The 22,907-nt window shown below is 44.0% G+C and overlaps 1 protein-coding gene across 7 annotated transcripts in view; it reads right to left on the reverse strand.

Moving 5' to 3' along the window:
* LOC129212579 (rho GTPase-activating protein 7-like) overlaps nt 1-22,907 on the reverse strand; it is a 69,359-nt gene that overhangs the window by 20,343 nt on the left and 26,109 nt on the right. For 3 of the 7 annotated variants that reach the window (XM_054841352.1, XM_054841351.1, XM_054841355.1), the window contains 3 exons: nt 3,226-3,297; nt 1,640-1,721; nt 129-192 (listed from right to left, as the gene is read on the reverse strand). In XM_054841352.1, coding sequence (XP_054697327.1) covers nt 129-192; nt 1,640-1,721; nt 3,226-3,297 — 218 coding nt within the window. Of the gene's footprint in view, nt 1-128; nt 193-1,639; nt 1,722-3,225; nt 3,298-3,543; nt 3,679-4,799; nt 4,985-22,907 lie in introns of those variants that run through there. The other 4 variants (XM_054841353.1, XM_054841357.1, XM_054841354.1 and 1 more) reach the window with 4 other exon arrangements.

The raw sequence follows: 22,907 nt of genomic DNA on the forward strand, positions 1-22,907 counted from the left end.
GGATGGAAGAGAATAGAAAGAAAAGTTCAGAAATTGCTAATCCTTCATACACCTTTTAAAAACAGGTTTTTGATATAATAGTGAAACACATTTTTAATGAGATATTTAACCATATTTTACAAGCATACCCGCTTCCTCTGCCGGCTTATTTCCACTTTCATTGATGCACACTTGTTCAATGTGTTCAACCGTCTAGGGTATAAGAAAAAAGTTTTAAACATAAACTATTTTATTTCTTGAAAACAAACATGCACCAAACTAGTCGTGAACTTTGACCATGGAGTCTTCATTATTGATGTCAAAGACTGACATTCTGTTAGAGGTTCTCCACACATTTTGCCAAAACCAGTGCCAATTAACATCCCATCCTGTTCACACTTTCTGTTCTGCCATCTTAAAATTAAAGAGGACCATAATTGATTAGTTCATTTAAAATCATATGATGAGCTTTAGTGATTGTGACAAACTGTATATTGATTTAAGATTTTGAAAATGAAAGAACCTCTGAGTGGGCTTCTTAAAAAAAAATTAAAAAAAAAAAAAAAGAAGACATTAAGCTGTATCCTTGGAAGAACTTTATTATTTATAATACTAATTAAAGCTTGTGGAAACAATAAGGTCCCAAACTCATCAGTCACTTAACTGTCAAACAAACATGTGGCATCAACAGGGAGGCACGCTGACAGCCTTCAAGAAACACTCAGGACAGAAGTCATATCAAGGAACAAAATATATCCAAAAAGTTCTCGAATATCTGCTGTGCATTAGCGATGTATATGCAAACAGCTCTTGTTGGGGCTCCGGCGACAAGCAGAATGTGAATTCAGGTGACCTAACTACACAGAAAAGGACCGAGCCGCTTTGCCAGAAGAGGAACTTTCCAGTTCCGGCAGAGTTAGAAATTCTTATTGTGTCCCTTGGATGGGCCAGGCGGTGTGGCATGGATAGGCTGGAGGTCACTTCACCCGCTAAACGATCTCGTAGCGAGAAGGCTTCAGCAAGTGCAGTAAGCAGTAACGTAGAAGGGCTCTGCACTCTCCTGGCACTCTCACATGGGGAAAGCCCAAAGAGAAACGAGGTCGACTTTGCACTGATGACGCAATTTCACTCGTGTGCTGTCAACAGCTGTGGCAAAACAGTTCTTTCAAATCAATACCTTAGCTTCTCACTTCAAAAAATATTTAGGAAACCAAACCAGAAAATGTAGCTCTTGTGCAGACCGTTTTTGCTGGTTATCTCCTGGAACAGCTCCGGGGAAGCTCCCTAGTCAGAGGAAACCCCTGCACTCTGTAATATGCAATTCTAAAGAGCAAACTGTCGTGCTACCATATGCTTGCAGGGAACTGATTGTTCTTTCTCAACCCGCAGACATTTCACGTTACAGAAGAGACAGCATTGATGCCTGGCATAACGTCACTGAGCCCTTGGCTGAGACGCTGTGCAGACACATGCTTACTTCACCTTTAAATTCCTAAAGCAACCAGCTTCAGCGGTACTAAAGTGTGCGCTTAAGTGATTTCCTTCAGTCGCAGCATTGGTGACTTTGGTGGTCTCTGACAAAAACTAAGGCATGACAAGATGAATGACAAATAACTACGGAACCTGGAGGTATTAAAGACGATTCATAATTAATGTTTACCTGAATAGTGATTCAATCGCATCTCCATCTAAAAATTCATGATCTTGCCTCACAGTTTTTACATCAATAGGAAACTGCATATCTGTAAACAAAGAAGTTGAATCTGAAATGAGAGTTATAATTGCAAAGACTTTGAATTTTGCAAAAAAATCTAAATCTATTTCTATAACTAGATCTTCACACAAATGTCCATCAAGTAAGTGAGGATCAGTTCCTTAGAGCAAGAGGGAGAATAAAGGTAGGTATCTGCTTGCCGTCAGTAGTTACAGGGAAACAGGCATTTGCTGCATTTCCAGGAGCTTGCAGTGACTAAATATTATAGCCAAGAAATACAGAATTAAAGTTTTGCTCTGGTTAGGTTCTCTGCACTTTTTGCCTTCAAGTACAATATAAAACTAGGAGTGGTTTACACGAGCTTTGCTGACGGTCAGGTACAATGCAGCACGTAACGTACACTCTTTGAGGTGCAGTGAGCCTGACAAACCGTGCTGGGCTTGAAGCTAATCGATACACCTGCTGAAGAGTTCAGTGGTTCAGCTGCTGAGACTTAGCCTTGCAGGTGAGGGAACCAGTGAGATCCATCAGGGGGTTTTTTGGCTTATTTTTTAAACTTAATTTTCCTAGTCAAGTCAGGACGCTGTATAACCAGCAAGGTAATACAGAGGGTTCGTTGCCCGCAAGCAAGGCAATGTACATTTCCAACAAACTCTAAGACTGACAGCTTATAGAAGCAAATCTGGTGTAGTCAAACAGGAAGCATTTCCATGAGACATCACGTATACAACTGTCAAATCTGGCGCTATTGTTCGACTTGCAATCTGTAATTTTGCAATGAGCGGGGAAGGTGGAAATGAGAGCAGGCAGAAGTTACTGTTAGTTCTTTTAACTGTAGCTCTTTGACAAAGTCTCTCTTAAAAATAGCTTTTGTTACATTCGATGTTTGTAACAACAAACCTATTTTAAAGCAGAACAGTTTTAAGGCATAAGCAGAAGTGTTGTCTGAAAATTATACACGTTCTCAACGAATCCCTATCTCCCCCCCAAGTAATAAGCACTCTGTAACTTTAACAACCTGAAAACAGGCTGAAATTCCATTGTTTGACTGGCCGGCTGCTTCTGAGTATCTGTTTTAAAAACTTATGATTGCAAGATGATTTTTCCACCATTCTTTTTCAAAACACCAATAAAACAATCTTGCTCAAGACCACAGGCTGGAGGGTCTTAGATGAGTTTTGGTTGCAATCAGTGAGTCAGAAAAAACCCCAACACTCCAAGGAAAAGAGCCTGAGAAAATTACAAGCAACTAAAAATCACAAAAGCAGAAATTTGACCGAGTTACAGTCTAACAATAACCAGGAAAGATTTGGTCCTTTACAGAAGTCTACCGAGTCCACGCTAACCTAATGAAGCTGTGACTGCTGCAAGAACACGCAGCAGGTTGTTACTATTTTTCTACAAGTTTGCATGAAGATAGTACAGAGTTTGGAAGTGCTTCCATCAAAAGTGTCAGGTTCTGAAATATTATTTATGTGAACAATTCTACTTGACTTTGGTGCCATCTGCTTGACAAGTCTTTGGGCTCATACCTTCAAACAGCTGAGCATACTGGGGAAAACCGGCAGCTCTCAGCCAGTCGCAAGCTTCTCTGGCTTCAATTTCTGCAATGAGAACATAAAATTATTCACTTCCAGCGCTCACAAGAGTTAGTGCTTTCTCAGTATAAGCAAGCTAATTTTATCTGGTGGATTCTCAGAGGATCTTGTATGTGAATGTTTTGTTAGTATATTACTAAAAAGAAAGAAATTCTTGTATATCTGATGCACTTATATGTGCATAGCTCTGGAGTAGTCATTCCAACACAGGATAGATAGCAAACATACGAGAGTCTAGATATGAGCACATACTTGAGATGTCATACATTGGTGTACATCAGCTACCCCGAGATTTGGACGGTGAAGCATCTGTTATATGTCGCACTGAGTCACCGGAGAAGGGGGTATGATACGCATGTCTATGCCCTCGCACGGCAAAGCCCATTCATGCATTCCAGCTCTGAGAGATGGTGATAAGACACAAACAAATCCTATAAATAAACTTAAAATGCTATCACAACATTAATAACACTGGGCACAGCCGAAGCCTTCCCAGAACAAGAGTTCTCAGGAGTACCTGTTGCTAGGGTCTATCAATATTTATTTCCTTGCCAACTACCCACGCAACTTGGCAGTCACTTCAGCACAGCAGATGTCAAGAATTAACTGCTCATTTTGTGACAATTCGTAAAGCCCTATGGCCAATACTGTAACGTTCCCACAGGAGCAGAATATAACTTCACAGAATCACAGAACGCTCACCAGATTCCTCAAAAACTTAAACACGTTTAGCATGAGTGTACATGCCAGCAGGCTCTAATCTCTGCAACTACTAGAAGTTACCAGGTCTGTTGGAGAGGAGAACGGTCCCATACCACACTTTTTGTACGTTTGCATCTACGTCACAACAGACACCAACCAAAAGGCAAAGACTCTTCTGAAAGAAATGTTTTAAACCTTAAACTCGAGCATGCTCGGTAAAGAGAAATGTTTTTAAAGCACCTTAAAACGTAGCGTGCTAGGCTAGAGGAACAGATCTCTTTCTTAAAACTATTTTCTTTACACCTACACTCAAAGATTAGGATTCCGAGGCAGTTCACACACATACCTATTCAAATTCACTGCTTGCTTTGCTCTCCCTTCTCAGTTGTAAGGCATCAGTGCGACAGGCTGAAGAAACTCATCAAGAAACTTACAGAACTGCCATGATTTTATTATTCTGCTTTTAAACTTTAAATTATTTCCATTATCACTTGATTAATTTGGACAATGCCATCCATAAAAAAGGCTTTCCTGCACAAAATTCTATGGCTTTTTTCATTTGAGACTAAAGCGATATCACAGGATGATAAGGACATTTCTACATAAAACAGAGCATGACTGTTTTGGGTTTGTGTTTTTTTTCCAAACTGCAGAACAGAAACTAATTTCTTCCACAATGGCCGATATACACTATTCCTACATTTATTACTATACTTAGTGCCATAATTTATGATAATCTTTATCATAACACAGCATTTACTGAACACCAAGACAGGGGACTGATAAAACGCAAGCATTGTACTCACAGAGCAATACAGGAAAGAAAAAAATCTGTAGAAAAGAGCCAGAAGGATGACCAGTCTAACACTAAAAGTCTCCACAAAGTGATTTTCACTTAGAAAAACCCAGTAGACTCACTCAGCCAGCTCAGCTGTGGAGAAACTCTAGCTGTCCTCATTCCAGACCTGACTTTCAACCAGCCATCTCGAGCCTGTGCACAGCTCTCCTGAGCTCGGGCGGGAGAGTGACCGTAGGGGCTGAAGCTTCCCCAGTTCCCAACGCATTAAAAGTACAATTCTATTTTTAGAGCAAACCAAGCTGTGAACGGCAATGCAAATACAAACAGGCTAGAAAATATTTTGCAGCTGGTGATGACATTTTCAATGAATACGACTGAAAATACGATGGCATTCTCACACTTAGAGGTGGCCTCTTCCATAGGACAAGGACACAGGCTATAAATCTCCAGGCCTTTTAACATGCCTTTGCACGGTCCCACGCCGCAATGCCCCTGCTGTGTTAGGAGGCAACACAGGAAGCACTAATAAGTTCTTGGCCTGCATGGCTACAATTATCTGCCATTAGTTTTGCTGCGGTTATTTCACTGCTAAAATAACAACCCAAAGGGTCCTACTGACACCGCTGTATTTCAGGGACGTCTGTGCTGCCTCCTCCCAATGCTACTGGAAAGTGAAGTCATAAAGGGGTAATGGATGCCTAGGAATGTCACGCTCATGGAAGGAAATTCCCAGACCAGCCTGTATTACTATGATAATGATCAATACGAGAGGAGGAAATAAAAAGGAAATAAGAAGTAATTATTCAAAAGGAAATAACTGCTCTCCATAGGGCTGCACTCAGTACTGACGTGCAAGACTGCTTTGCTTTTATGGCATGTGCAGCATGAAGGATGAGTGAAAACTTGTTAGATAGTAATGGCAGAATAGAGATGAAGCACCCCAGCAGTATTTTCCGTCAGGGACCCCGGAGAGTTCTAAAGCTCTGCGAATAAAAGTCACAGAGACGTAAAAGAAGAGCAATGATCATGAGTAGCTTTAGCAGCTAACACTAACATACTCACCTTGAGCAGCAACTGTTAGAAACATGCAACAGATAGTTAGAAATCCTGCCCCGATGGAGGTGCTAAAGTAACAATCACAGTCCTGGCAACCAGGACCAGTTCAGGCCACCATGGTCTACTGTCAGCCTCCACCCTCCCGTAGTCCTTCACACCAGCCCTACGGGACTGTTGAAGGGTGAGCGAGTTCTGCTGACCACTGCCTGGCTCTCCGGTCACAGACTCAGCTTATGGACGGGAATCAGGGAGTCTCGGTTGGTGCGGTATTGCCGCCGGTGCGCCGTTGGTGGGAGCAATCGGCACCTGTTGTTCTTCAACCCTTCAGGAAGGGAGCCTTCAGAAGGCCCGTACAGACCAGCGCCCTCAAACACTATTGCAGTTGCAGCTTATCTGCCTGGGAGCTAGATGTCATACAAGGGGACGACAAGTTTTTAACGGATCTTTTGGGTGCTATCTGCACAACTGAAATAGCTGAGCAACCTAAACATGGCCCTTCCTTCTCACGAACTGAATTCATAATTAAGCAGATGAAAGAAACATCCTTTCCTGCAAAGCTTAATATTCTGTCTTGGATTAGAGGTTGCCAGCAAAATTTCCATGCCAAGCCACCTGTTTCCCCATGGGCTGTGGGTGATAGGTCACTGCCAGATGTTTGTGAGAAACGGTGCCCAAGTACATGACCTGTACGGTGCTTCGGCTGGGCTGTGTTACACAGCTCCGTTCTGTGCCGAAGGTGACTCAGTCCCGTCCCACTGACAGCCGCACTCAAAGCGATGGCTGTGCCACAGCTGCCTGCCCAACGCCCCCACAAAGCTTGCCCTCCACGGCTGCTGCCCCTTTTTCTCCACGCTGGTGCCATTCCGTGCTCCCCTGCCCCCTTCTCTCCGGAGCCCCAGGATCTACATCAGCTTGGCTGGCAGCTCCTCTCCTTCATCCACTTGGGCTTGAGACCTGGAAAACTGCGTTCCCCCATCCGAGCACTATCTGTCTGCAGACTGGAGAGCAAACCCAGGCTCAGCAGGTACTTAGAAACCAGCTGCTACAACGTGTATTAAAGCCCTATCAGAATGAACATCAGTGTTAAGAGGAATGCTTGCAATCATGAAAAGACAGCTGTGCTGAGGTTTAGGCTTTCTCTCTGAGATGTTTTCCTCACAAGAAGCAGCAGTTTCCTGACAAGGGAGAGGCAGCAACCGAAACAATGAGAAGCCCTGTATGAAACAGGCCACTCGGGCTTACTACAAGATGATCACAAACTTCAACTGACGAAGAGTGTCAAATCGTACTTCAATTTTTAAAAAATATGTCCTTTAAATAAAATGGCAGGATACAAATTTCTATTTGAAAGCTTAAGTACAATGATCCCTATTCTGAGGATGCAGCATGACTTTTCAGTTGCACAGATCTGCTGCCAAAGCAGGAGTCCTGCTTCTTTCCCTTCCCCCGAAGGCGTGCTCCTACCCCTCCTCGCCGACACCGCTGAGCCTGTGCAAGCAGGTCCAGCCAACCAAACCGGCAGGAAACCATTCACTTTTCTTTTGCGAGATCAGATCTGTGCTGCTTTAGCTCTCTGAATCAGCCACCACGCGTTCCGATGAGCACCAGTGGCAAGACAAGGACGCTGGTGGGCACATGCGGGGAGAGGCACGGGAACATGGAACTGCCCACCGGCGGCCGGCAGCCCTTCGAGCAGCTCGGCGTAGTATGAAACCTTAGCCTAAGCATACCGGTTTTCACAGAGGTGTCTCTATTTCAAAGTCATTTTTAAGCATATTTTAAAAAAAACATAGTAGATGCATTACTTTGGCTTCTACCTTCATCCAAAATAGTTTTCCAGTTTTGACAGGTAAGAATCACATGGTGATGGGGTCTTAATTAATTAAAGGGGTTTGTGTTTAAATCTGAATATCTTCCAAAACCATGCCAGCGAGCAAACAGTTTGAGAGGTTTTCTTGCTGTTTGCAGCACCTCGACATTAGTTACTCCAGGACCCTACTTGTCCGCTTTTCTGTAGCGTGGAAGCGCAGTGCTTGTGAAAAGGAACAGATTCCCTCAGCGTGCCCAGCTGGGAGGCACTCACGCAGCCTCTCCTCCCCATGCCATGCGAGCACAGACGGGAGAACACGAACGAGGGTAGGACTGGCGCTGGCTTTATTTGAGTGCATACTACACCAATCTGGAAAGCAAAGGGAAAAAAAATCCAAAGAATTTTGTTCTTTCCCAATCTCTGTCATTACATGGGAAGATTTTTTTTTCCACATGGCATTAATCCTCCTACAACAGCACGAGACAAGCAGACGCCCAGAGCCCTTGCCTCAAAACCTGCTTGACTTGGCACAGCACGGCCAGCTCTTCCAGCAGAGTGAGATGCTGCTGCCTCCCCTCATCGCCGACGGTCCCCAGCTATCGCCCCGCTCAGCCTCCTCCGGAACCGGAGCCAGCAAGCACCGGGCACGCTTGGCAGCCGCGTGTCGACCTCTGCAATGCATTTTTCCTGTAGGTCCGGAGCCGCCGGCCGTGAGCCGACAGGTCCTTTACGCAGTGACTCAGACCCTGTCACTACTGGTTGTGCTGGCAGTGGTGGAAGTGACAAGGCTTTTTCACGGTCCATTTGAAGATAAAATTACGAGTTTCCCATTGCGTCTTTCTCATCTGTGTATCTTCCTGGGGCTATAAGAATTTGTATTACTTCCCTACGACTTACAGCTGCTAAGAAGGTATTTCATTTTATACACACATGCATTTGCTGCGCCAGAACTCTGATTTCCAGAGGCTGCTCAGAACTGCATTATACCTGCGATTGACAGCATTTTCAAGACCTGTTTTTTGTTAAGTTATCTCCTCTTACTTAAAGAGAGAGTCTGAACATTTTATCTACTCGACGTCGGAGGCTCAAATGCGCTGCTTTCAAAGCGGGGTGTTTGCACTGACCAGGGGAAGCAGTCAGCGACCTGTAAAACTGTCAAACTCTCCAAAAGTTGTGATGGATCAGAAATAAGTGGAAAGGTGTATTCTGTTGTCCCTTGTGCAATGCAAAATAGCAAAGCCTAATTGAACTTTATTAACCCACTTGAGGAAGAGGGGGGAAAAAAAGGATTGTTGCTTGGAATTTTGCCAGGCTAATTTAGGCTCCATACAGATAGTGAATATAAATGTCTGGAAAAAGAAAAGGCCGAGATATTTGTCCTTTCGTTCCTACTTTACTACCATGCTGGTGTTTTGGAACCGCAGCCAGCTCTTCACTTATCACAGCCTGGAACTGCAACGTATCCCAGTACTTTGTGGCAATTTTAATTGCATCTTTATCCAGCTCCTTGGCATTAGCTTCCCCAGCTGATTACTAGGAGTCCCAAGCTGACATTAGGATCTTTACTTGGGTCCTTGTCATTAGCCTCCCATGTCAGTTATTGGGACCTCGACGAGTTTAGAGGCATTTTCTTTGCAGACCACATTAACCAGCTTGTCAGTGTTGGCTGATCTTTTAATTGCTTCTACGTAAGTTAGAGAAGGTGGTGTTTGCTTTACAAGAATTTCAAAGGGCGCGACGGAATTAGGTATGTAACTCCCATCAACTTTAGGAGAAATGAGAGTGCAACTCTCTAATTTCCAAATCCACACTTGAAAATTCTTATCCAAGTAAGTGGGGCAAGAGACAGGGGATTTAGGTGCCTGCAGTCTCATCCCAGATACGTTGGTCCCCTACTCTTGGTCCTGCTGGCTGGAAAACAGAAACAGATACAACACTTCTCTGACGCAGAAGCTCCTTAGGGCTGGGTTTTTTACGGGACCCTTGTACGTGATTGAGAAATATTTGATGTAAAATTCCTAAGAGGAACTGTAACAGGAAGGGCAACTGCTTGCTTCCAATAGAGCAAATATCAAGAAACCTATAGCACAGAAGTAACAAAAGCCAACACAAGCGTATCGTCCGTGCTCTTTCATCATGTAGCACTAAGTTTTCCTTAATTCTACAAAACGCCAATAATACCACTGCGTGTGATACAGGTTCACCCTATATGTTAGGAACTAAATATTTAACCCAACAGAGGCTGGCCAGCGAGTGATTCTCTTTAAACGACAGCTAGTTTATCAGCCCTGCCACGGGTGTGCTGTGCCGAGCCTGCTTACAGCTGTTGAGCCCAGGTCGATGGACAATCTTTCACTTGGTCAACATACCCCAAGAACATCTAATGATGTTCAAATACACGCACCAAAGTCAGAAAAGCTACCGAGCAGTTCCTAAGCGCATCCAACTACGCCTGCGAGGAACGGTGCGAGAGCGGCGCCGCGTTCTGCCCCGGCACCCCGAGTTGCGATCTCGGCGGGCGCAGGGGCTCTGGAGCCGGCTGCTCAGGAGGGGTGCCAGCGCCGGCACTGCTCCCCGCAGGGCACGGCTGGCCTGGGGCTGCCTTTCCTCTCCGCGTGGGCGCACCGTACGGCACCCTGCTGCGCGGCCAGTACCGCGGGACGGATGTCTCACAGCTCTCTACCTCCGCAGGGTACCTGGCTGTACGGAATCGTTACCTCATTCCAATTACCTGCGTTCATTCAGAGTGAAGGGGTAACTGAAGGCAAATCAACCCTTCACGGCTAAGTTGCTGGCTTACCTCAATGTTTGAACGTTTTGCCAATGTCATTTTGACGGATTACTCAATTTTTTACAAAATTAGCTACTGTTCCATTTTTTCCTTCCTAACAAATACCTAGAACAATGTTGCCTCTACCCTGCACACAGAAAATTAAGACTGATGTTGCACCCTGCAAAGGAGGTACTGTGCCCAGCAGGAGACTTTTTCTGTTTGACCTCAGAGGGAACAGCCCAGGAGCTGGAATCGGGGACTGAAACCAAGGGCTGATCCCAGCTCCTGAGTGTGACCCAGCCACACCATGTGGTTATTGTGTTGCAATTAGGTCCCTTGCCACAAGTTTTCATGGAACAGACAGAACCTTTACTTTTATTTTGCTTATATAGACTTGGTCTAGACAAAAACCAGTTTGTGGTCTGAAAAATTCATATGCAGTTGAGCAATGAATCTGTGTGCTAAAACCATTAGCAGGCTTCGTGACCTTTGCGACTAACTAGATTTCTCTGCGTTTGCTGTAGTTCGTTGCCGCTCTGATTTTATTTTCTGCTTTTAATGTGCTGTTTTACTGACCTAACCCAACATAGCCCTTCCCCCTCCAAAAAGCTGTAGATGGTCTATTTTGTCACAGCAAATTTAAAAAGAAAAAAGAAAAACTTCTGATCTGATTCCTCAGCCAAGATGAGCAATACAAAATTGCAGATTTCCAATAAAAATACATGATCAGCCTTTACAACCTGAACAACCATTGTGCGGCGATACTCCACAAGGTACAGAGTGTCACGGAGGCTGGTCTTTAAAAGTGCTAATACATTTAAAATTATTTCCCTGGAAGTTAAATCACTAATAACTTTATAGCTGCTGGACTGTTAGGCATTACAGTTCTGCAGGGCAGGCATAAGCGTGGGACGCTGTGTTAATTTACAGAGGCAGAAAGATAATTCAAACTCTATGACCCACTCCAGATAACCAGACCAGGCTCTAAATTTCTGCACAGCAACTTCTTGTAATGTTCAGGCTCACACAGTTTGGAGCTTAAAACACCGCAGGAAAAAAAGGAGATTGAATGCAGTGGATAAGCACAAATTTGCTATTTGAAACAAGAATTCTTATGGATTGCGTCTGTGTTGGTTTGGGGTTTTTTTCAATGAAGATTTAAGAAGTGAAGTCATGCATTTTCCTCTTCATTTCATTTACCCCAATCTCATTTACGTTCATCATACCCTAATGAAGTTGCGATTTATAGGTGTGTTTCGTTAGCATTAGATATGTTTTCCATGTAGCAATCAAATGCAAAATTTGCACAGACTTATGATTTTTTTTTTCATGCAGTTGGTTCCTAAACTGGCAATTTTTATGGCACAATAAAAAAGATGGTGGGTATTGGCACTGGGCTACACAATACAAAAGAAATTAAGGTAGTGCAATAGATGGCATCTACCTGTGATTAGCTAAGAAAATGCTTTTTGCCAGACCCACCCAAAGCAATATAAAAAGTACACACCCTGTACTGATTAAATTCTCAGCTATGTGCTTGGGTTAGGAAGACAGAATGTATAATTTAAATCTGGGGATAACATCAGTAGACTGCGTCCATGTGACAGAAATGCTCCAACTAGACCGCGCAGTTTCTTTTCCTCACTCTCATTTTCCTTGGGGCATTTGCCATGAGATGACACTGCGTAGCCCTAAAATGTTCATTTTTCTCTCTCTTTTAGGTTGTTAAGTTACTTTAAAAATAAACTCATGGCAAGCGTCCTAGTGTTGTATGGGTGACTGACCAAGAAAAGGCCTACAGAAAATATTATGGGGGACGACTTCAGTATGGCACGGCATTAAGTGAGGAATTTCTGAAGGCTGTTCAGGAAGGAATCACTTCCCCCTCTCTCGATCATTTTATCCATCCCATAGTACAATGAACCTGGGGGATCCTTGCATCAGCCTAGAGGAGGTCCAGCCCGCACGCAGTAAGTTTACACTCTACAGAAGCTGTTCCTTAGCACCTGTATCTGAAGTAGGACTTACTGTTTTCCCAAAGATGTCTGGAATAACGACGTCCCAGTTTCAGAAGAGGCACGTGGGTGTGTTCACAGCGTGTCACACCCTGCACAGCCAGCTGCCTGGCCGCAGAGCTGCGGGGCTGCCGATGGAGGTTCCCATGCCGAAGGGAAAGATGACAGAAAAATCTATTTCCTGCTCACCTGGGCTTTTCCGTTCCCAGCGCTGCAGCTCATCACGGACCACCCAATAACGTTACTGAACCCCAAAGCTTACGCCATTGTTTGGGACGGAAGCCTGGCAAATGGGATCTTTTCCCCAAACGGTCATTAGTGCTTAATTTCCTCTTTTCTGAAACCACCTGCCCTTGCTGAAGACTGCCCAGAACCTTTCGAACGGGTTGCATTAAAAGCTGACATCGCTTGACCGAAAAACCAGCCACCAGCCTGCTGTAGGTCAGCACACATACAGATTCTGTACATGGCACCTCCAAACCAGTTACCTTCTGCCTCGCTTAGACACCGAGCTTGCTCAAATATGGTGAAAGGCAATCCCAGAGCCAGTCATTTTAAACAACTTCAAAAAATACTGCATGAACAAAAGTAATCATTTTCATAAATGAGCCTGCCGCTTCTAAATCCCTCCGCCATACTTAACCAAAACTGTACCAACCCCCCAAGTTACTGAAGTTATTTCAGACAGGCACTGTGCCAAGAAATGGAGTCACATCTCATGAAAGCCAAGCTTCTTGCATAGTTTAATTCTGATGTCACTGGAATATTTCCCATGCAAACACATTTACCAGAGATCACCTCGCTCCTTTCTTCCCATCGCTCCCTTTTACTGCCTCCCGCAACACTTTTCAGGAATCAAAGCTGAAAGGAATTTCGTTTCTGACTTTCTCTTAGTAAGATCCCAACGTAATTTTCCATTTTCCTTGCTGATGATCTTGAGTTATCATAGGAGATCAAGAAAATTAACTTCAGCTGTGACTATACTAGTAGGCATCAAGGCAAATATTTCTATGGAAACAAGTTGTTCAGAGAAAAGCCGAAGGATTAATTAAGGAGTTAGACCAGTTGGGAAGAAAAATGCAGAACAAAACACAGGCAGTGCATTAAGACAGAGTTGAAAGAGATTAATTTTAAAGGTAGTGGGGAAGAACTGTCAGTTACAAAGAAGAAAATCAGTAAGCTCAATAGAAAAGGATTTAAAATAGGAAATAATCAGATAAAATGAAGAAAAAAACCAGTTCAAAACAGAACAAAACCAAAAACTTCCTGACCAGGAAATCCATTGATTGAAAAGTATTTTCCCAAGGACAAAGACCGAAACTTTATCACCTATGACTCAAGGCAGATTAGACAAACTGCTCGTATGTGTATTTCAGGGAGCAAAGATGTATGAGCAAAAACCTGGACTGCGTGACTATTTTTCTTCTTCTGTGACAAGAGTAAGCTGAATAAAGTCTTTAACCTTGCTTAAAAAGAGGAAAATATTATTGTTAAAAATAGATTCTTGGATGCACTAAAGCGATGTTGAGATGCAGACAAAACATTAACCCATCATATTATAAAAGTAGCATTTAGTTATCATTCTGGCCTTTCTGTCAGGAAGCATCTGTGTGAGAACAGAAGTATGAGAAAATGAGCACATTCAATGGCCCCCTGAAATTATCAGTATATTTTTTCCCCTGAAAAATCAAGATAAAATGGTGTGGCTCCAAGTCAGTCCAAAAGCTGTAGGATTACGGCAAACATATCCTTATGGTTTGTTCAGGCTGTAGTCATTCAAAACCACTCAGACCTGATTTTTACAGTCTTCACCATCAAAAACTTAAAACATGATCAAAAATCTTTTAAATGGTTTTCATAGTATTTACTCCATCTCCCGATTAACTTTGCTTGGCTGCTTTCACTGAGACCTGTCAGTGAAACCTGCAGCAGATAAAGCTCTTGCATTTCCAAGCTCACCTGGGAGACACAGACCTGAAATCTAGAGACACTCCTGCTACGGGCTTTGGTCCATGACAAGGTCGGATAATCATTAATTCTCATTTTTATGCCTTCCTTTCCAAACTCAGCCTTCAACAATTAGGTCACAACAACCCACAACGGTAGGAAATGTACCCCTTACCTCTTCTAGAAATCCCTGCAAAATAAAAACCAGGGAGAATTCCCCTTCTAATACCAGATACCAGAACTCAGAATAAAACACAAACCCTTTTTTTAAAGGGAAATCCAAAGCATCCTTGTTATTCCCGTATCCCTTAGAAGAAGTTGGTCCTTTTATATGGCTGTTTACCTGCTGCTACAGTAAGCACAACTACTCTATGTTGTTATGAAAGGAAATATTGTGGAATTGCTGATCCTGGAAACCAGCAGGGAGTATTGCCTTGTCCAACAGGTGACAATGACTTGGTGTCAACTTCACTCCTTTAAATCCCTGTGCCCTCATTTCCATTAAAATCGTGCAATCTGGTTCTCATTAGAGCAGGTCAAATCTCAAGCTGGAACTTAACTTTTGTCTTCTGTTGTTAAAAAAGTCAAGCATTTTTAAAAGAGGAAAATACTGTGTTATCACAATGAATTCCAGGGCTTTTCTCAAGGAACTTTTACAGTTAGACTAAACAAATGGAAGAATTCTTCCAGAACTAGTGAAGTTCCTAAAACGTGGGTGAGAGAATGCAGCAACACAGAACATAACATCTTGTTTCATAGATTCACCAAGAACATTTAACTTGAAAAAGCTCAGAAGAAATGTGCTCGTAAGCGGGCGCATGGCGTTCCCTGAGGAGTGACCCCTCCAGGGATGTATATCCATGGCAAACCTGCCTGCCTGGCAACAGCGCGCAGACGCGTTTAACCGCCTGGTGCAGAGAACGGGGTACCCAGAGCAAAATCACAGCTCCGACCCCCTGTCGACTGAGAAAAATGAGCAAACACTTTGATTTTTCTCAGTCACGTATCTTTTTCTCCTACCTCAAGTGCCAATCACAAAGGCAAAGGTGACACCGCAGGCAGAGCCACCAACGCTTCTGAAGTCTCTACATAAAAGCATTGGCACTACAGAGTGTTGGTCCGGATGCTTGAGGAACACAGCTCCACAAAATCTGTCTTCAGACAGAAGTCTCTGAGGAAGGGAAGCACTCAGTTACCTGATAATGCAACCTTGAAGGCTTAGTTTCAGTTCTTTCTACCAAAATGTAGTCAATGTTTTGGAGAAATAGAATTGGTTTAAAAGCATACTGAATTCAAATTAACAACAGCTTCTAACTGTTGAAGCCTAAAAAAAATCATTTTGCACAGGTTGCAGAAAAAATACGGTCGTTTTTTATAATTTCTTACTCTTCCTACCTCCAGTAAAGTGTCCTCTCTGAAAGGTTTTGCCATCTCTGTTACTAAAGTGCATTTCCAGAACGATGAGAATACTTGTGCTTGGTTTATTTACACTCCAGCTAGAGGAGGCTTGCTTTGCGTAGTGGAACGAATAAGCTGCCCAACTGTTCCTGAGGAAGCTTTTAGGTCACACCTATTTATATTGGGACCTGAGATCCTTGGGAATAGATGACTCTCAACTCTTTTCACACGCACCACACATGGGCCCTTACGGATTCCCTGTCGTTAATGCTTGGTTTTTATTCAAAGCAGTATTGTTTCACAAATGACAAAATGCTTTTCCCAGCAAAGCAGTCAGGCTGGGATCTGCCACTCTCCACAGCAAATTTTTGAAGCAATAACAGGTTCCCTAGGAAGGACCCCTAGAGGGGTTTCATGTGAGAAACGAATCCAAAAGAGCGATCCACAGCACAGCCTTGGAGATGGGTGCCAGGCCCTGTTCAGGCACTAGCGAGCACAGTGTCCTGCCCTGGACAGTGCTGGTCGTTGCCAAAGACGTTGCGTTGCATGGAAGAGCCAGACAACTGCACGGAGGAGACAGAACATCAAGAAATATATGAAGCTCCCTTAATTAATATGTGTGGAATTGTATGGAAAAGAAAAATATCTTCTTTCAACTCTGCCCACGTGAGAAGCCAACAGGTTGTAATCAGCTTTGGTTCAGAGAGCCTTGTTTCACAACCCCTCTGCTAACTGCCTCCTTGGATACGGCATCTGCTTCTGGCAGGCAAGCCTGATGGGACTGTGACGTGGGAGCGGTGCCGAGTGATGTGCCAGATACCCGGGCACGCCAGTCCTCAACAGAGACGGGTATTGTGGTATTTCCCTGGCATGGCTGCTCCGCTTTTCAATATAATGCCCCGCTGCTTGTGAAAATTGGTGGTGCTGTTAGGAATTTGAGTCCACCAGACACAAGTTTTTTTTTAAAAAAAAAAAAAAAAGGGAGGGGGGGGAGGAAATCCAGCAGCAAGTGGCCATTCCTGCCCAGACTACCACATTCACTTTGATTATCTGATATACACACACTGGTATAAAAGGTACTTAACTGAGCAGGGGGTAAGAAATAAAAATCAGAGCTTCTGGTGAACTAGATGGAGGTCAACACAGCACTCATCTGCCACTGTTTAACATTCAAATTTTACACCGCGGAAGCAGTTAGGGAAAGAAACAGCTCACCTTTGTCTCAATCTGAGACGCAGTCTATAGTCAGTGATGCCCCACGTCTTCTGAGGCGATTCTGCAATCTATCCGCCCAGCGGCCCTGCCCAGGGACACCCAGCCAGCAGCACTTTTTTTCAACTCAGAGCGACTGTCAGTTCAGCAGCACGTAAAGAAAACAAAACTTGCCGGGACATTTTCAGCTATTTAAATAGATAAAACCAGACTGCCCACTCTGCGTTACCAACATGCCCCCAGACACCTGAGAGCAGCATGAATGGATGATCCGCTCTAGAAAGGACACTTGGACACTTGGGAAATACAACATTTTATATAAAATAACTAACAAGAATCACTTCTATGCCGCTGCGTCCCTCTGCCACATAGACCAGGCCTGAAGGTGTGCAGTTGTTCACAAGTCCGTCCTAAGCTGCCCCTTTCCCACGCCAACCCGCGCGCCGGCAGCAGCGACGCAGCAGAGGCTGCGGGCAGACACTAACCCTTCGGCTGGCAGCACCGCCACTGCGCCGCGCTGTGGGCTTGGTACGCAGGGAAACTGAGGCACAGATGACCCTTCCTCAGGACAGTGCAGTGTGCCACCGTCCCTTGCTAAGCAGGTGATGTGACACACAGCCGGACAGACAGCCAAGTCTTTCCCTCTGGAGTTCAGACGTTGCTGTGATAGTGCTGTGAACCAAGACCAAGTTAAACAGGATCTGTATCCAAACTCTGGATCCTCTTTCAGTCATCATTCTTGAAAAACAGCTGTTTCTTGCCTGACCAGAGAAGCAGAATAGTACCTTGTGCTTACTTTTCTTCCTATCTTCATTACATCTAAGCTGCTGAACAAAGCACCCGGACAGAGGATTCCTCAAAGATCCAGTGGCTGCTCATTCCAGCAACAAATCAAAGCAGCTGGACAGGTGAATTTTTTTGCCCATCAGCCAAAGCCAGTACCTCCTAATTTTAGCAGATCGATTTTACACATGGAAAGACAGTTGCTGGTTTCTAACAATAGGTCTCAACAGCTCAGGAAGCAGCAACAGCAAGTGCCGTACTAGATCAAAGACTATCCCAAGCTTACCTGTACATGCAGTCAGATCTGCTTGGCTGGAAATCTCCTGAGAACAGGTTTGCTTGTGAGTTTTTCCAAGAACTTCTTGCTTTTGAGCTAAATAAATGTCACACCAATTAAAGACATCTGAATTTCAGTATTTTGGAGCACCAATGCAGTATTGCCATCAAGGTGAGCAATGTGAGCAAAGGACCATGTGGTATTTTATCACAGGAGACCTAGGTGCAGTAGCTCACATGAATAAGCAGCACTGGAATATATAAACTTTGGAAATCTTGATAATTTGTTGGTGAAAACGCTTATTAGAATAGTAAAATCTGAAAGGTAATGAGTTTTTGATAGAATACTGATTAAACAGTTTGAACAAATACTTGCTTGAATTCCTCACAGTAGTGCAGTTTGGCCATGTTCCCATCCTGGTTTCATTATTTGCAAGCATTTGTGAAACCAGAATTTTGCTCAGTTGAATAACTGGGGACCAACAGATGTTACCTGCGGCCAGCAAATCTGCTGTTCGGTACGAGCAACTAATATCACAGCACCTCCGAGCAGGTTGCATTCCCCCATAGGCTGAAACTATTTTCAAAGATATTTGATGAGTGTTTACCAATCTGTTTCCAGGAATGTGTCAACAGGAGAGAAGGAAAAAAGGGTGGTGGTTAATTTGAGCCAAATCTATCATTATAGATTATGGATTGATTTTATGATACAATTTATGTCATTTGCTATTTTCAAGTTTATCATCAACAGCTAATTCTTTGAAATCTCTGAGACCTTTCCAGAAAACACCGCAATTCTTTTTCTATGGGATTTTTTTTTCTACGCGCTCTTTTCTATGACACATGCTTAAACTTTTCATTTGATCACTCATGTTAGTGCCATTTGGGAGAAATGATAGCCAAAAGATTTCAATAACTAGCCTCAGTAAATTCCACAAGTAGGTGTAGCGTTTTCATCTGAAAAGCAGAACAGCTTGTATCTGGACCTCAGAGAAGCTGAGACTCATTTGGCTTTTCACTTTGGCACTGTAAATGAGAAGAAGATGTCAAAGAGAACAAGAATAAAGCAACCAAGGGGGGCGGAGGGGGCGAGACTACAGATCAGAATCTGTAAGGCAAAGTGTAAAATTGCGGTAGTAACTTGTAAATCCATTTTGAAAATGTACAAAATGTGCTGTCTAGACACGTAACTACAGAGGATCTCCCATTGCAGCCATTATACAGATTGTGACAAGAGCCAGGAAACAGGTCAATATTCTGAACGCTTTAAAAATAATATCCTTTGCAGCAATTCTAAAAAATGGAAAAACCTTGGAAAGATGACAGAGATGCTCTAATGATGTAGCTCATTTTTCTAATAGGTCTAGAATTGGTGTCAAATTGATTTAAAGGCAACATAAAACTAGATTCATATGTTAAAGCGGGCTCAGGCTCTTTAAGAGACTGTAATGTAACTCAGCAATGCCCAGCAGCTTATTTCAATCTCTACGTGGTAATTGTTTATTGAAAGAAGAGAACACACTTCACATAGGAAAACAGCTTTTAAAACATTTTATGAGTATTTTGAAGCTCATTAAAAATACTTAATATAATTAATAGCTAATGTCCAGCTCTCACATTACCACAGGAAGCCCATTTCCCATCTGTCCAGCACCTGCCCGTCCCGACCTGAAACGCTCTCTAATAATACTGAGGAGAAACTGCCGAAAGGCCTTAATCAGGTTGGTTGAGCTTCCTAAAATTTCGTTTTCTAAAAACGCAGATGGGCACCAAGCAGGGAAAATACGACAGGAGCCTAAGTCTCTCAAGAGCGGTGCAGGGACTCCTGGCAGCCGCAGCACCGTTTGCCTGCCCTCCGGGTCCCAGATCGCACCTCTGCTTGCACACCCGCACCCCCCCCAGACACCAGGCACCGGCGCACGCTGAAATCCCGGGCAGCCGCCTCCCGCCCCAGCTGCGGACCTGCCGGAGGGCAGCTGAGCATCCTTCCAGCCGGGCTCCAGGCCAGCCGCGGCTGCTCAGCACCACTGAACTCCCTCGCGCCCGGCGCACGGGGGCTTTCCAACGGGGGACTGGCTTTGCTCTGTGTCCGGCGTGTCTCTCGTCAGAGTTTAAGTTGTGTACATAACTCGTGCTGACCTCTTCCTTCTTCACCGAAGCACTCGTCTGAGCCAGATATCTGTCGGGCGTCACAAGGCTGCTTATTTGACGCACTATTTTTAAATAACTCACAAATATTTAAACAACATTTCTATCGGCATTACATGTTTAGAAGACATCCAGAAATGTCAAGAGTACCCCAGCCGGCTGGCCCACAGTGAGCACAGCACTGCAGCAGCTTACAGAGTAGCCCGTGACTCACACCAGCTTCTGCAAAGCCCCTGGCAAGTGCCCGGGTGGCTCCCAGCACCCAGCCAAAGTCTTGGGCGAGACAAGCCAGGTACACACGGGGCAACTGCCTCAGACACCAAGCCTTGATTGTGGTTTAGCCGTGATTTGCGTTTTAGGGGATAACGACGAACCCAAAGACATCAACACCCAGTTTTGGTTCTGTGATCTCTGTCAGGTCCTTCAACCTCTCCCAGCTCCTCTCCTGGGGGAGCCGAGAGCACCCATTCTGGCTAACAAACCTTTGCCAGCTCTGAGAGAGGCTGTAAACCTAGGTCTGAAGACTAACTGAGCCCTAACTTCACACAGCAGCCTGAAGACAAAAGCCCAGTTGGATTTTAATTCTCATTTAATATCCATTTAAGATACATGGCTGTATCTTCCATAACATCGCTAGTTGACCACAAGGTCTCCACTACCAGGTGACGGGTGTAAAAGGCATCCACTATCCAGGCACTACTGTAAAGTGATTTTACAATCAGTTTCTGTTCTGGAAACATAGCAAAGACAGTAAGGCTTGGGTTTAAAACCTTAAAGCCTTTGGGCTGGTTATTGAACTACTTTGCTATAACAGACTTTCAAAACTCAGAAGACAACCATTTCACGCATGTTGAATTTGAAGAAGATTGCTGTGAAGGTGTTCAAAAAAGAAATACTGACACTAAACCACCCAAACCACTAAAACCCATTAACAAAAGCACCTCAGATCAAAAGACCTTGATTTGCTTTAGCTCCCTTCAGATTTCAGCAGTACCCAGCCCTCGCCTAAGACCGACACACAGCTTGGTGACAGCTTGCTTACGATGGCAGGCTGCGTACGTTCTTGTTTGCATCCAGGCATACACAACTCCTAGCTTATTGAGCCAAACAGATTTTCCTTAGATGGCTGGGCTGTGTAGGCTATTATAGGACGTGGAGTTGGCAGGTCACAACAGTATGTGTTGTCCTCAGAGGGCTGGCAACAAGTCTGAAGCGGACTTCAATTCTTCACCTTCTTTTTTAAGCAATGAGGCAGATAAAGGTGGCGAAGTCGGAATAGCAGAAAACACACATGCCATTTCCCCTGCTTGCCAAATAGCCACAACATTACTGGAGCCAAATGTCACAGGCTGGTGCAGAGTTAGATTTGGAAGGTATAAGGTACACATGAGCTACCTAGGCAAGGTAACGAGTCAGGTATGTATTCCATACGGAAAAGGATTTAGAAGGACCAAGAAAAAAGTACATTATTCTCTCAGTACTAGAATGCCAGCACATGCAATCCCCTTGGAAGTTGTGCCCTGCAGAAGAGCTCAGTTTCTGACTTTCTACAAAGTGACCTAATATTTTGGATAATAGCGGCCTTTTACATATTTCTCAGTAAGATCTAGATCTGGTTTGCAGAGAAGATACCATCTCCATGTCTACCACTGGCAGTGAAGTAAAGGGATTCAGGCCGCCTGGTTCCAAACGCCCTTTCCAACACTTTGCCCCTACATACAAAGGAGGAACCCGGATTTCAGCCGCGGTCAGTTGTTAGATGTGCCATTTTCTGCAGGTGCAAACCTGCCAGGAATGAATGGGTAGGCAAGTGTGTACTGCAGTTCACATGCTGCTAAAAGTTTAGGGACATTTACCTTTACCTAAAAAGCGCTGCCACATATTTCAGTGACAGGAGGATTTGTCTTGTCTTCCCACATTTAAGAATGCCTGTTGCTGTCAGGTTCCAGCTGGACCCAGGGAGTGCTGTGCAGCTCCTAGCTGTGGCATTCAGCTAGTCCTTGCCTCTGATAACACGGAGTGAGGGAGTGCCTGGGCTGATAGGACCCCATGGGTTGGTTTACATCAATATTACTTACTCAACTTCACTATAAATTTTTGCAGTTCTTGTAAAGGAGACAGTATAGAAATACAAAGTATTCATACACTCCCTCTTTCCTCCTCTCCAGAAATGCCCCACTTCATCTTTAAGAAGTAAAAACAAAAGAAAAAAAAAAAATGGGCACCGCTCCCTTGCAACATCAAGCCAGCATAAGCAGTGACAACACCCACATGAAATATTTTACCATTAATGGCTCCAATAGAAAGCTTTCTGGATGATCTATGGAAGCCCTGCAATCAGAAATATTATAAGCTTTGCTCAGCCCCATTTCAAATTGATGGTTCTCTGATGAGAGGGGAGTTGCCCTCACTTGTGCCATCAAATTTAAAAATCCATTTAAGTCCTTTGATGTGATTTGAATGATCACTTCTGAAAGGTTATAAAAAATGCAGCTAAGCCATATTTGTTTTTTCTGCAATGTTTGGAAAGTGTAAACACTTAAATCATCAACCAAGTGCATATCATTCATATTCACCATACCTTTTAAAAGCATACTTAGCATACCGCTGAGAAAGATTACTCTGCTGACAGAAATCAAGCGTCTGGATTAATTTAAAGGAGTGCATTTCACAATCCATCATTCCAGAATAGGAGAA

Source organism: Grus americana, chromosome 14 (assembly GCF_028858705.1).
Source record: "Grus americana isolate bGruAme1 chromosome 14, bGruAme1.mat, whole genome shotgun sequence".
NCBI classification, from domain to species: Eukaryota; Metazoa; Chordata; class Aves; order Gruiformes; family Gruidae; genus Grus; species Grus americana.